The sequence below is a fragment of the Lepidochelys kempii genome, chromosome 1, assembly GCF_965140285.1.
Source record: "Lepidochelys kempii isolate rLepKem1 chromosome 1, rLepKem1.hap1, whole genome shotgun sequence".
In the NCBI taxonomy this organism is placed as follows: Eukaryota; Metazoa; Chordata; order Testudines; family Cheloniidae; genus Lepidochelys; species Lepidochelys kempii.
The window spans coordinates 100,137,978-100,152,533 of NC_136380.1; the positions used below are offsets into that span (position 1 = coordinate 100,137,978).

Here is a 14,556-nt window from a genome sequence, read left to right on the forward strand (position 1 = left end):
AAGTGTTGGGGAAACTAAATATAGGGGTCATAACCAGGTCCCCTATAACAAGAATATTTTAGCAATGGGAGAAGTTAACAGAACAGTACAATTACTTCCACTAGAGATATTCGAGAATGGACTATACATTCATCTCTTACAGATTACTTAGAGGTAATAAAATTAACTGTCATAACTAAGCGGCTTGACTATATTAGTCAGCTTTTCCCCTTCATGTTCCAATTATTTCATTAATACTTCTACATAAAAATGTTAGAGGAAAAAACAATTTATTGCTATTTTTTTATTCTAAATACACAGCCTTGTTAGGAAAGGATGAGAACATTGCAATTGGGACTGGATGCTGTTTCCCTGGCAGCTGATGTTCCTCTTCATTTTTTTCCTCCTGCCTCTCAAGTAGATGTGGCTGAACCAACCGGCTCAATGGAGGTGGCTTGATTTGTCTCTTTGGGAAGGGTGATCTAGCCCTTGTGACAGTCAATTAAGCAGGTTTCCTGGAGTACACCCCAGGGGATCAATAAGGCTGTGGCTGGTATGGGGTAGGATTAATGCGGTAGAGGGCACATGGGCAGTACCAGGTAGGGTGGTCCCATTGAAGCTCAAACCTCTTTCTACTATGCCTCAGACTCTTCCCTTAAAACCCCTCCATGATTCCTAGTGAGCTAACCAGAAAAAGGACGGATCACAAGTGAGAGAGAGTTTTCTCCTCTTGCTGGACAGAGCAGAAATATACATCCTCTAACGGAGGTGCAGTCCTATCACATGTACCCTTTGTATAAAGGAGGTAAATACAGAGTAAATAACCTTGCGTACCAGTGACTCCAATGCTGGTGGTTTGGCAATCATCTCTCTTCATTTTTGTAGTAGAAGTGACTCAGGGCTGAGCCCTCCAATAAGTCACTCGGGCACCATATAAAAGGTTTTAGTGACAAGAAACCAAGTGCCAAAGCAGTGGGTATGATGGAGGTAGTCCATACAGAAGTGGAAAGTACCAACACTACAATATCAGAACACTGAGCTCTGTGGTTCCAGGTACCAAGGCACTTGGTGCCAGGGCTGATACAGAGAGATCTGTACCAAGGGCTGATTTAGAGGATACCATATGTGCTGCCTTAGATGTCAGTACCGGGATACCAGAATTGGCCTTCAGGCTTATGAGCCTTACAGGTATTAGCCCAAGATGAGTCATATAGCTGATGACCCTTCAGTGTCTTGCCAGATGCAGAAAAAGGTGACTTGCACCTGGGCACATCTTTGGAGTGGTGCTCTTTTCAGCCCTTCAGATATCAATGCCCACACAGTAGCAGAAAACTGGGACCTCTGAGTGGATGTGGGCCAGGAGTTCAGAGAAGAATCCCAGCTCTCTGGGACAGTGACTGGGAGACACTGAACCAATGTCTGAGGTGGCTTGCATAGACATCTCTAGAAGGAAAACTTTCAGCCTCACTTCCATCCCACTCTGGGTACGCTTGGAGAAATAGAAGGATTATTTCCTTCTCCAAGGAAAAGTGGGCACCAGGATTGAAAGAAAACCATGAAATATTTATTGCACATATTTACTTCACAAAGTTTTTACCATTCTCAGAAATATACATATTTTGAATATGTATTGACATTAATGAAGACAAACTTTTTTTTTGGTTAAAGCATGTATGCTATTTGGGCACGGTGGTGCACGCCTATAATCCCAGCTACTTGGGAGGCTGAGGCTGGCGGATGGCTCAGGGGTTCTGGGCTATGGTGCGCTATGCCGATCGGGTGTCCAGTGCCACTGACAGCCTGGTCAGAGGGTGGCTGAAGGACTGGCTAGAACAACATGAATGATGTGTTGTGAATGGCGCTCTCTCTGTGAGGGCTGATGGACCAATCAACCAAGGCAATGTGTGCTAACTTACAGGCTTCCATAATAACTTCTACTGTAAGGGTGTATCTACACTCAGAAACACTTGCGCTAGTTCACACTGAGCTAGCCATACTAAACACAAACCTGCCTAGAGCCTGGGAGTACATTCTTGCTGCTTGCCCATGCTGCTGTGACTACACTACTGTTTTTAGAATGCTAGCTCAGTGACAACTACTGCAAGTATGCCTACTCAAGCTGGGAATCACAGCCCCAGATCCAAATATAGACATAGTCTAAGTCTTTTAAATACTTTGCACGAGCAGGGGAGGTTTAGAACCTTGTACCAAAAAAACAAGATGAGATACCAAAACGTTAATTAAAACAAATGCATCAAACTAAGAAAGCCACAAAATCATGATTTGTGGTTGAAACGGTCATACTTCACCTTCTTGAGCTACACTATCACTGACAATTTAAACCAAGTTTGAATGTTCAGACTTCAAATAAACTAACCTACACCCACAGTAAAACAGAAAATATGAAAGTGACTGTTTTCTAAAAACAGTGTTCAATGCTTTCCAAAGCAACACAATTTTAAAAGGTTACATTAAAAACCAAAAGAGGGAAACTATATCCAGAATCTTTGAATCTGTTTGCATATGCACTGTTTTATGGGAGATAATTTAGCTATTATGCTAACACACAGTATGGGTAGCACTGTGTTTTATAAGCACAGAAAAAGGGTAGTTTCCCACACACCTATTTTCTTCAATGAGGCCTGCTTTTCTTTCCATCGCCCCCTTCTTGACCCTGTCTGCCCTACATTTAATCTTCTCCTTCACTTTTTGCAGAAGGCCTATAAACACTAGTCCCCCAATCAAAATATGAAAAAAAGTTTTAGTATATTTAAAGTAAAAAATGTTAGACCAAAAAAATGTCTCTAATAAGATATGTGATGAAATCTTTTGCTTGCTGTGCCTTTCTGTTATGGACTACAGATAGGGTGTGGTATTTACTTAGTTGAGATAATTACTAACCATGTACTTCTGCCCAGAAGAATTGCTCATGTTTCTCCCTTTTTGGTCTTGTGCCTCCAGCATGAAATATGAAGGAAAAACTTCTAGCTCTTAAGACATTTTGCGCTCTCAGGCAGCTATAGGGTCTCCTTCTTTGTGAACATTAGCATTGTTCACTATTATACTTTTTAGTTCAGGATATCCCTGGAGCTACTTGCACTACAAAAATGAAAATCTTGTATTGATTGTATCTTTATAGATGAGGGAATCTCTTGCCTTGTAATTCAGATTTCCTGAAGATACATAAGATTTACATCACCCACCCCAATCTCTCCTCTGAGACTGGAGGACTAACTGATGACGTGAGGTGTTCTGTGCACACACTACAAAGAGCTATTTCTCTACTGCAGTTGTTCTGGAATTTACTTTTTGTTGTTGTTGTCTGCATTAACAAAAAAGGAGAAGGAAATGAGACTTTAATTTAGTATGTAATATGTTTGGGGCTAACAAAACATTCTAGTCTCCTTAGGCGTCTGAGGTTACAATATGCTAAGATGGACAGTGCCCTTGAACCAGCCTATAGGCAAAACAAAAATAAAAATAAAATAAAATAAAAATATACAATTATAAAAATCTTAAAAGCAAGAAGAGTTTTCCTGCATGGCTTGCACTTGAGAATCTTCGACCAATTTAAGCTCTTCAGGGCAGAGATCTTGGGTGAAATCCTGACCCAGCTGAAGTCAACGGGAGTTTTGGCACTGACATAATGGAACCAGGAAAACCACCTCTTGTCTTCACATTTGTCAGTAATGCACATAAACCATAAAACTACAGTGTTTTTCTTTATCTGACTTTTACTGAACTGTCATTCATCCCTCTTTTAAAAGCTATTTGCTAGATTCAGAGATGCCACCTTCCTTACCCCTTGGTTCCTCTTATGGGGAGAATGTGCCTCCATAAAAGGAAAAACGTTCAGATGAAAGGTGGTGAGCCACGGTCCACCATTTTATGGTAAACCAATTTTAATTAGCTTCATTTATTTTTCAATGAGAAAAGAGCCACTGAATAGCATTCAAGAGTGGTAAGAAAGTTTATTTATTGTGAAATACTTATGTGGCTTGTTAGGTATCTAAGTTTTTCGATACCCACTTATTTACTTTTACTACTGTATTTTCAGTGTGAAAGTTGATCTGAGATTGGGAGAAGGAGTTAGGAAGGTAAGAGGCAGCCATACTTAAAAATAACTATCACTGAAGGCTGGTTATTAGAATTATTCAGAAAAATTTTCCTCTTTAAATATGTACACATATAAATAGGCTAAACTATCAGAATCAGATACAAAATTTCCAAATTGAGAAATTATTGTATTCCTAGTTTGTAATGAATTAAATAGAAATGTAACAAAGTTTTCAATTTAACCTGCAACAAGTTGCAAACCCTCCACTCCCTCCCAAAAACAGAAGCTGTAAGACCAAAAGGTACCACTGTCAAGATAAAAGCCTGGAGAGTGTGCACAGCTCCTGAAATAAGTTTTCTGTTTAAAAAAAAAAGTTAACTTTAGAAAGAATCCTGAAGAAAAGTTGCATATGTTGTTGTAAAAGAAATTGGTTACACTTAAGTACGATTTTGATTACTATTGCTATTCACTTTTTTTTAGTTTTGGCTAATTTAGCGCCTTGTTACTTCCTGTACATTAACTTCTGTAGATTTGATTTGATACTGCGTATATTTGAGCAAAAATAGGTTTCCCTTAGCAATACCCCAAACAAGTTTTAAATGTAAATCTTTTTAAAATAATTTGATTTATTGATCACATCCTGTATTCTCCCATAACCATACCTAAAAGAAGTGCTTACTATACTACTGCTATATGCAATCCAGACGTAAACCATCAACAGAATGGACAGGAAGCAATACAAGAGTATTTCATTATACTTTTGAAAAAAATACCAGTTAGAGTTATTTTGTCAATTTATTTCAATTTAAACTAAAAACCAGAATCCCTAGGTATACTGTTTATCTAAGAGCTAGTCCACACTGAAAGCACTAAAGCAGTGTTTGAATTTTTAGACTCAGTTCTGAATGAACAGTCAGATTACAAAACATTATGCTTTTATTAAATACAAATGGATGTTTAGTAGATTGCCAGTGCTCAGTTAACAAGGGAATGGTGACCTCTCAGATCTCAAACATTTTGATAAAATAGATTTAAGATATCCTGCACTACTGTCACACGTATCTGAATGTGGATAAACTTCTGCTTCCAATACGTCTTATCTTCTTCCCTTCAAATACAAAAACAATATCCTGTTAAATCCCAACTTCTCTTGTCAGTGTAAAGGCTGTTAAAAGCAGGGGGATTGGACTTGGGCAATATCCCTTTAACAGATCAATACTAAAAGAGAGGGTATTGTAAGGATATTACTACATCCCTCAGGTGCATTTTGAAACACAAGGCAGAGAGACAGCCTCTAAGAATTACAATCTCTCAGAAAGACAAGGTGAGAGCTTGTCTCTCTCACTAACAGAAGTTGGCCCAATAAAATACATTTCCTCACCCACCTTCTCTCTCTCTAATATCCTGAGACTGTCACAGCTACAGCACTGCGTACAATCTCCCAGAAATACCACAGTCTGATTCTTTTTTTATGTTAAAGAACAGTCATTACATTGGGTATCTTGATCTGAGCTATGTTTTTTGGTCAGATTTTTAGGGAAATAAGCGATCATAATTAAAAGAAGCAAAACATGTAAAACAAAATCAAGAGTCACTTGAATTGTCTACATGTAACTAACGATATGCAAATTCTCCACCATATTCACTGTACTGATTGTATGTATTATCCACATCCCCTACCTTTCTTCTGTTTGTGTTTTTAAATTTGTAAGCCTATGAGGGCAGGGAATTTTTCCTGTGTTTGTACAGCACCCAGCACTGTGGGTTTTCAATCCTGATTGGGGATTTTGGATACTATCAATATTTACTATTAATACCCAAAACATACCAATACTTTCCCATGGGCTGTATCATGCCTTTAGTTTTTAAGCATAAAAGCCAAAAGGTATGACATGATATGATATTTTTAGTGGACACAAGAACAATGCCCACACTAATGCCACTTCAAAATTGGAGTCACCATATCAGAGCATTCTTTTGTAAACTCATCCAGGCCTTATAAGTAAGGCCTCGTCAAAAATCAGTCCATTTTGGTCAATTTTACAGTCATAGGATTTAAAAAAATCATAAATTTCATGATTTCAGCTATTTAAATCTGAAATCTCACAGTGTTGTAAATTTGCGGGGTCCTAAACCATAAAAGGAGTTGTGGGGGGTTACAAGGTTATTGTAGGAGGGGCTGTAGTACTGCTACCCTTACTTCTGCACAGCTGCTGGCGGCAGCACTGCCTTCAGGGCTGGGCAGCTAGAGGCTGCTGGCCATGAGCCCAGCTCTGAAGGCAGAGCCGCCGCCAGCATCAACACAGAAGTAAGGATGGCATGGTAGGGTACTGCCACCCTTACTTCTGTGCTGCTGCCTGCAGAGCTGGTCCCTCAGTCAGCAGCTGCCACTCTCTGGCCACCCAGCTCTGAAGGCAGCAGTGCAGAAGTAAGTGTGGCATGTTATGGTACTGCCACCCTTACTTCTGTGCTGCTGTTGGCGGGGCACTGCCTTCTGAACTGGGCACCTGGCCAACAGCTGCCGCTCTCCAGCTGCCTAGATCTGAAGGCAGTTCGGAAGTAAGGGTGGCAATACCACAATCCCGCTAAAATAATCTTGCAACCCCGCCCCTGCAACTCCCTTTTGGGTCAGGACCCCACTTTGAGAAACACTGGTCTCCCCTGTGAAATCTGTAGCACAGGGCAAAAGCACACAAAAGACCACATTTCACAGGGGAGACCAGTTTTCACAGTCTGACACGCATTTTTCATGGCCGTGAATTGGTAGGGCCCTACTTATAAGAGGTCTTTTCCCTGAGAAAGTGAAAGATCTCAGGACTTTGGGGGAATTAAAACTGACCACGGAAAAAGAATTTCTGGAGGAATTAAAAGGGGCAGAGCTCCTCTACTAGAGGCCATAAGACTTCTGAACTGTACCGAGAAGTCTGGCTGGGTACTGTACTGATCTTAGTACAAAAAGTAAGAGTGAAGTCAGAGTGAGTTATAGAATAAGAAATCTATCATTTTAAATATATATTTTTCTACTATAGTTTTAGATTTTGCTGTTTCCCTTTTTCCTTGTTCTAAGAAAAAGCTCTGCCACTCTAAGACAACATCTCTTTAGAAGAATCCAGCACTTTCACAGGCTATTGCAACTTATCCAAACAGCAGCAATTGTTGCCATTTAACATAAAAAATACGTTTGCGCCTCCTCAGATATTTGCTTGGTGTGCATGGGATGGGCAGTGACATTGGACTGCGTGTACGTGAGTTGTGTGTGAGGGGGAGAGATGAGTATATGAATAAATTCTGCACCCAGAATAAAATGGTGCAATCAGTACCACTGCTGAAGACCATATAGGGAACCACCCAACCTGAATCCAGGTAGGATTTAGAAAGGAAAATGGCTGTTGGGGACAGCTTTAGGGAGAAGGTAAGAGAAGGGATAGGTGTGTGAGGGGCGTTAAACTAATAACAAAAGGGGAGAATTAAAAAGACATGAGCACTCCAGCACAAAATCAGTATGTTGAGAAGAAAATTAATAAAGGAACCAAACAACATGAAGAGGACAAATTCTTTAATTGCCTATACACCAGTGGTAGCAGCCTGGGTAACAAACAAGAGGAACTGGAATTGTTCATTTATCAGCACAAATTCAAAATGTAGCTGGTATTACTGAAACCTGGTGAGATGATTCACAAGATTGGAATGTTAAAAATCAATTGTTACAACCTATTTAGGACAGGTCTAGTGGAAAAAAGCAGAAGGAGAGTAGCATTCTATGCTAAAAATGCCATTACGTGTTTCTGAGTAATTGAACTCAGAAGAAAATGATCTTGAATGCTTATGGATCAATGTCCTAACAGATAAAGCACAACATGGGGTATTAGTTGGTGTCTGCTACAGACCACCAAATCTCACTGGTGAACAGGATGACCAGCTCCATAAAGTGTAGGAAAAAGCTGCATGATCATGGAGGAGTTCAATTTGAGTAACACATGCTGGAGGTCTCTTGCTGCTTGTACTAAAACATCCTTGGCATTTTTAAATATTATAAACAACAATTCCCTAACTGAAAGAGTGTCACAACCAGAGGGGAATTCTACATTAGACCCGGTCTTGACAGACAAAGAAACTGATCACAGAACTCGAAATTAATTGTAACTTAGGTACAAGTCATCATGCCTTGATCACATTTATAATGTGCAAACAGAATGATGACCAAACCAGCCATATAGATAGATAGATGTACACACACACACACACACACACACACACACTTGGTGCTTTAAAAGGACCAATTTCACAAAACTGAAAACAATTATGACCTAAATCAGGTGGGAGGAAGAATTTCATCAGAAAAAAAGTGAATAACCAGGAATTTAAGAAAAAAGAAAAGGAGGACTTGTGGCACCTTAGAGACTAACCAATTTATTAGAGCATAAGCTTTCGTGAGCTACAGCTCACTTCTTCAGATGCACACGGCTGTTACTCTGAAACCAGGAATTTAAGAACATTTTACTAGATGCCCAATAAGCCACAATCAAAGAAGAAGGTTTAATTAAAAAAAACTAACCTGGATTAGAGGGAAGTGAAAGCAGTTATAATCTATATTATATTTAAAATTTTAACAAATGAAAGAAAGGGGAAATTGATAGTAATGAATATAAAAGTCAGAAGCTGGGATTTGTAGAAAACTGGTAAGAGAAGCAAAGAGACAGAAGGAAAAGCGTAGGGTCAGCAGAGTTAAAAACAGTAATGAATTTTTAAAATATATTAGGAACAAAAAGATTCCTGTAAATGGCATTGGTCCATTACTAAATGGAAATGGTAGAATTATTATTAATTATAAAAAGGCAGCAGTGTGCAATAAATATTTCTGTTCTGTATTTAGCAAAAACAGATGCTGTAGTCTCATCAGGATGATAACACTCTTTCCATCCCACTAGTATCTCAGGAAGAGATTAAACAGCAGCTACTAAAGAAAGTCATATTTAAAATCAGCAGATCCAGATAACTTGCATCCAAGAGTTTTAAGAGAGCTGGCTGAGAAGCTTGCTGAACCATTAATGTTGATTTTCATTAAGTCCTGGAATACTGAGGAAGTTCCAGAAGACTGGAAGAAAGCTCATGTTGTGCCAGTATTTTAAAAGGGTAAACGAGATGACCTGGGTTATTACAGGCCTGTCAGTCTGATGCCAATCCTGAGCAAGATAATGGAACAGCTAATATAGGACCTACTTAATGCCAATCAACATGGAACAATCAACATCTATTTATGGAAAATAGAACCTGTCTAATTTGTTGTTGGGTTTTTTAAAATGAGATTACAAGTTTGGTTGATAAAAAGGTAATATTGTTGATGTAACAGACTTCTGTAAGGCATTTGACTTGGTGCCACATTACATTTAGATTAAACTCTAGGATGCTGAAATCAAGATGGCACACATTACTTGGATTAAATGCTGGCTGCCTGATAGGCTTCAAAATGTAACTGTAAACAGGGAATCATCATCAGGTGGATGTGTTTCCAGTGGAGTCCAATAGGGCTCAACTGTTGGCCCTACTCTAATTAACATTTTTATAGCGACCTAGAAGAAAACAAAATCATCACTGATGAAGTTGCAAATGACACAAAAATGGGGGAGTGGTAAATAATGAGGAGGACATGCCACTGATACAAGTAAATGCATATATCTAGGAACAAAGAATGTAGGTCATTACATACAGGATGGAGGACACTATTGGGGAAAGCAGTGACTCTAAAAAAGATCTGGGGGTCCTGGTGGATGATCAGCTGAACATGAGCTCCCAGTGCACCACCGGTGGCTCATGTGATTCTTGGATGAATAAATAGGGGAATCAAGTCGTAGTACAGAGATTATTTGACCTCTATATTAGGCATTGGTGTGACCATGGTTGAAATACTGTGTCCAGTTCTGGTGTTCACAATTCAAGATGGATCTTGAAAAACAGGAGTAGGTTCAGAGAAACGAGTCTTAGCTTCCTTATTTAGAACTGAGTCTTTTGTTCTATTCTGCACAAACATTGTTTTAATACCCTCCCAAAACATTCATGGGAAAAGAAAAAAAAAGCATAATATCCCCTGTGAACTATAGCTGTATCAACACAGCTTGCACCAGCTGAGTGCTATCCTGACAGAAAGAAGCACACTTTTGTTTTGTTAACTATATATATATATAGAGAGAGAGAGAGAGAGAGAGAGAGAGAGAGAGAGAGAGTGCTTGCTAAATAAAACAAAAAACCCAGTTCTAAATAAGGAAGCTAAACATTCCAAAGGGGGGCAAGAAAGCCACACAAAAACATTAGCTCACATTGCTAAGATAAAAGATCTGGACCAAAATTAGAATATACCCCGCATAAATAAGTTTAAATAATGGCTTCCCTGAATAAAAAAATGATTTAGAGAAGTGGGCTTCTCTTGCATTATATTTTCTTACTAGCAGACACTACCTATAGGCACAGATTAGACTTCCAAGGATATATAAAATGGAATTCTCCTAATGAAAAGACATTACAAGAAAGGTTCTTATACATGGGCAAAAAAAATAAAAGTTTTTCAACTTGGTGTTTAAACCAGTTAGGTTGCTTTTTTTAGGTGACTTTGTTTTCAGAGGGGTTGAATACTCACCAGGGCCGGCTCTAGGTATTTTGCCGCCCCAAGCAAAAAACTGTTTGGCTGCCCCCCACCCCAGTCCTGAGCTCCCTCCCGCACCCCCTGTTGCCCCAACCCTGGGCTCCTCCACACCAGTGCTGACTCCGCCCGCTCCCCCCTCGCCTCCAGCCGGTCTGGCACTGGCAGGGTCGGCAGGTAAGCAGTGGGGCTCCCGGGCAGCGCCTCAGCTCAGGGTCCCTCCAGCTGGGGCTTCCACCTCCAGGACCGTCCGGGACCTGGGAGGGCAGAGCCGGGGGGACTACCCCGGCAGGGGGCTGAGGAGCCAGGGCAGGGCAGCCCCAGAGGGAGCGGAGCCCCGGAGAGCTGAATGTGGGCCCCACACAGCAGTGCCCTGGGCACAGGTCCCCTCTATGGGCCTGCTGCTGCTCCTGGCAGCCCTGCCGCAGCCCCTGGGCAGCTCGGGCTGCTTCGCCCAGCCCCAGCTGCGGCGCTGGGGGGCAGCTGCCGTCCAGCACCAGCAGGCAGCTCCTTGCACCCTGCGGGGAGGCCCCCAGATCAAATATCCCAGTCCTTTTGAAAAAAAAAAAAAAAAAAAAACCCACAGGATTGCCCAATTGCTACCCCTGAAAATGTGCTTCCCCAAGCACGTGCTTGGCTTGCTGCTGCCTAGAGCCAGCCCTGATACCCACAGTTCCTACAGGTGTGAAAGCAAATGAAATTAAGACCACTTATTTAGGTTCTCCAATTGTGGATTTTGTCACCCAAATTTGAAAACTTTGGCCAGGCATTTTAAAAATTATTTGCTAATAAGCCACACAATTAACACATCATGGATCTAATTTGCCAGTACCAATTGAGCAGTGGCTCTCAACCTTTCCAGACTACTCTACCCCTTTCAGGAGTCTGATTTGTCTTCCATACCCCAAATTTCACCTGACTTAAAAACTACTTGCTTACAAAATCAGACATAAAAATACAGAAGTGTCAAAGCACACTTACTGAAAAATTGCTTGCTTTCTCATTTTTACCATATTATTAAAAAAATCAATTGGAATATAAATATTGTACTTACATTTCAGTGTATAGTGTATAGAGCAATATATACTGACTTTGTTGGTGCTTTTTACGTAACCTGTTGTAAAACTAGGCGAATATCTAGATGAGTTCATGTACCCCATGGAAGACCTCAGTTGAGCACTCATTTTTAATAACCAAGTATAAATGTATTGTTTACTAGCTTAACAATCCCCTTGAATAATATCTGAAAAGGTTAATTGTTTTAGCTGAAGTGTGTTGGAAGATTTCTTGCAGCTCAATTGCAAAAATACTATGCTTTCTTATGTATTATAAAAATTCCAGCAGAAGCACACAACCCACACAACAATACAGAATAAACTCCTTTCTGAAATTCCTCCCTCAGAAAATACACCAACTATTCACTTTTCCTCACTGAGGATCATTTAGCAAGTAAGATTTTAAAAATCCTCTATTCTACACAGGTTGAAAAGTAACCTTAAACTAAGGATACCTGAATATACTAGACTAATCTCAAAAATAATTTAATTAAGACAAATCCTGATGTCTGTTTATATATACACACACAATATTTAAGGAACAATTCAGAAAAATCTCTAAAATTTAAGAACACACTGCCAACTAAAAATACATTTACTGTAGTGTACTGCTTATATATTTCACAAATTAAGTTCGCACCTCTTTAAAGAGGTGTATGACAACTTTAGACCAACTAAATACAAGACAGTTAGGAAGTAATAAGCCAGGAAACAAAAACAAAAATAATGAATATTTTGCCAAAGGAGTCTCATGGAAACCAAAGCTGCATATATAAAACAAATACTCGTGTGCTCATTAAAAAGAATCAAAGAGAACCGATCTGAAAATGCATATATCAGCAGCAGCAAAAAGTGAACGTTGAAATCTGACTCACTAGTGGAACCTAGTTTCAGAGTAGCAGCCGTGTTAGTCTGTATCCGCAAAAAGAAAAGGAGTACTTGTGATACATTAAAGACTGACAAATTTATTTGAGCATAAGCTTTCGCGAGCTACAGCTCACTTCATCGGATGCAACCTAGAAGCTTCCCAGAAAGAATGAGAACTAAGAACAGTTGGGGAACATATCTCTTATCTACACAATTCTTACCAGCACTTCTACTGGACTGTCCACTTCTACTTCACATGGAGCTGCATCCTTGTATTGTTGGGGAGACTCGATAACAAGCTCTTTTTTAACACTTCTAGTGTTTGCTCTTGCCTGCATTCTTAGCAAGAACTCAGAAAATCTGAGAAAGTCTGGTTTTTAGCATCAAAATAAACAGCATGCCAGCAATTCAGAGAAAACAAAAGCTTCTTCCAAGCAGAAGCTGCAGAAAGTACCAACTAGTTTAACTTCTATGCTGCAGTTTGCAAAGTCTGTCATGAGGGAATGCATGACAAACGAAGCCCAGCCTCTAAAGGGTGTACCCTTCCACAGGAAAAAAAAGGTGGATCCATTTCAATGCCACTGGAACACACACCAAAAATGGTGCAATACAGAATGTTCCTTACTATGATAACTGTGCATAATACTCACAAAATAATAAACACCTACAGTATTTAAGAAAAATATTTAAGATTATATGTTTTTGTTCTACAATACATACTTTCACTGCAGTTTGGAACTCTTCAGAAAGGCAGAATTCGAAGTATTATTCTTCCCAGATTATTCTTCTGCTCCATCTTTTGAGATTTTCATTAACGCCCAGCAGCTAATTGAGTATTAGAGGCAATGCTATTCCAGTCAGCAGGGGCATTTCTACATAATACGGATACCATTTTTTCATTCTAATGTTTCTTAAACCAAGATTTAAGATGGTTTTCCTAATTTCACGATGTCCTCTCTATAAAACCTCAAATACTCTTCAAAAATGATAATCAGGTTGCAAAGCCTGCTTTCTATTTTTGCTTTAAATTCCAAGCGTGCTGGTAGTCCTCTCTCTTCCTTCTATACCATTACTCTCATCCCACAATTCAGGCCTAATTACCAAAATTCATCATCATAATTGGGAATGAAAGATAGTTTTCTTCCTCTTCCTTCATCACCTTTCAGACATCCAACCCTACAAAAAACTATTGCTTCCCTTGATTCCCTGCCACTGTCAACTCCTTTTCTCCTTTGAAACCTTCCCAAATCTCTGAGATCTATCATTGTCAAGCCTCTTTTAATAAAGCACCTTCTTCTCAACTCTGGCACTCCCACCCCATCTTTCAACTCTCTCAGTGAAGCATCTGGAAAAAGGCAGTCTCATCTCTCCAACCATGTTTTACACAATATTATTCACTCACTCTCATTTTGCCTATAGCACAGAAATGGCAGTTTTATGTAGTGAATGTTCTTTCTGCTGAAGAGTAGTTAATTCCTTTTATTTCAGTTGTGCCTTCAACACTGAAGTTCACTTCATTCTTCTGCACCACATTCCAGATCCATACAAATTTCTCTCTCTAGGTCTTCTTCTACACCAAGGTCCCTCCTCTAAGCAGTTCCAAAAGGATCGTCATCTTAGCACTCCACTCTTCCTCTCATCTTTACCACCAAAACTGAAAACTTAGGTTACTAGCTCCACCTGTAATACTAAACACTTTTCATTGTAAGTTCCAGTTTTCAGTTGCTTATTAAACTTTCCCAAACTTTAGCCATTCTGGCTGAAGTTTTCCAAGCATAGTTTCTGCCTCAGGCTGCAATTTTTTAGGACATTTTCTGCAAAAATGGTTTGGCCATTTCCAAAAACGATTAAGGAAAAATGTGGTTTTCCCATATTAAAAGCAAAGTCAACCATTAAGTTGAAAAGCTTTAACATCTCCAGGGTTTGGAGCAGTGTCTTGAAATTCAGCAAGGGGGTTGATTTTG

The 14,556-nt window shown here is 39.7% G+C and overlaps 1 protein-coding gene across 23 annotated transcripts in view; it reads right to left on the bottom strand.

Moving 5' to 3' along the window:
• DOCK9 (dedicator of cytokinesis 9) overlaps window positions 1-14,556 on the bottom strand; it is a 335,502-nt gene that overhangs the window by 245,988 nt on the left and 74,958 nt on the right. For 5 of the 23 annotated variants that reach the window (XM_073348521.2, XM_073348502.2, XM_073348466.2 and 2 more), the window contains exon 1: window positions 12,814-13,071. The exons of 17 other annotated variants lie outside the window; for them this stretch is intronic. In XM_073348521.2, coding sequence (XP_073204622.1) covers window positions 12,814-12,930 — 117 coding nt within the window. In that variant the 5' untranslated portion in view covers window positions 12,931-13,071. Of the gene's footprint in view, window positions 1-12,813; window positions 13,072-14,556 lie in introns of those variants that run through there. One more of the 23 variants, XM_073348441.2, reaches the window with a different exon arrangement.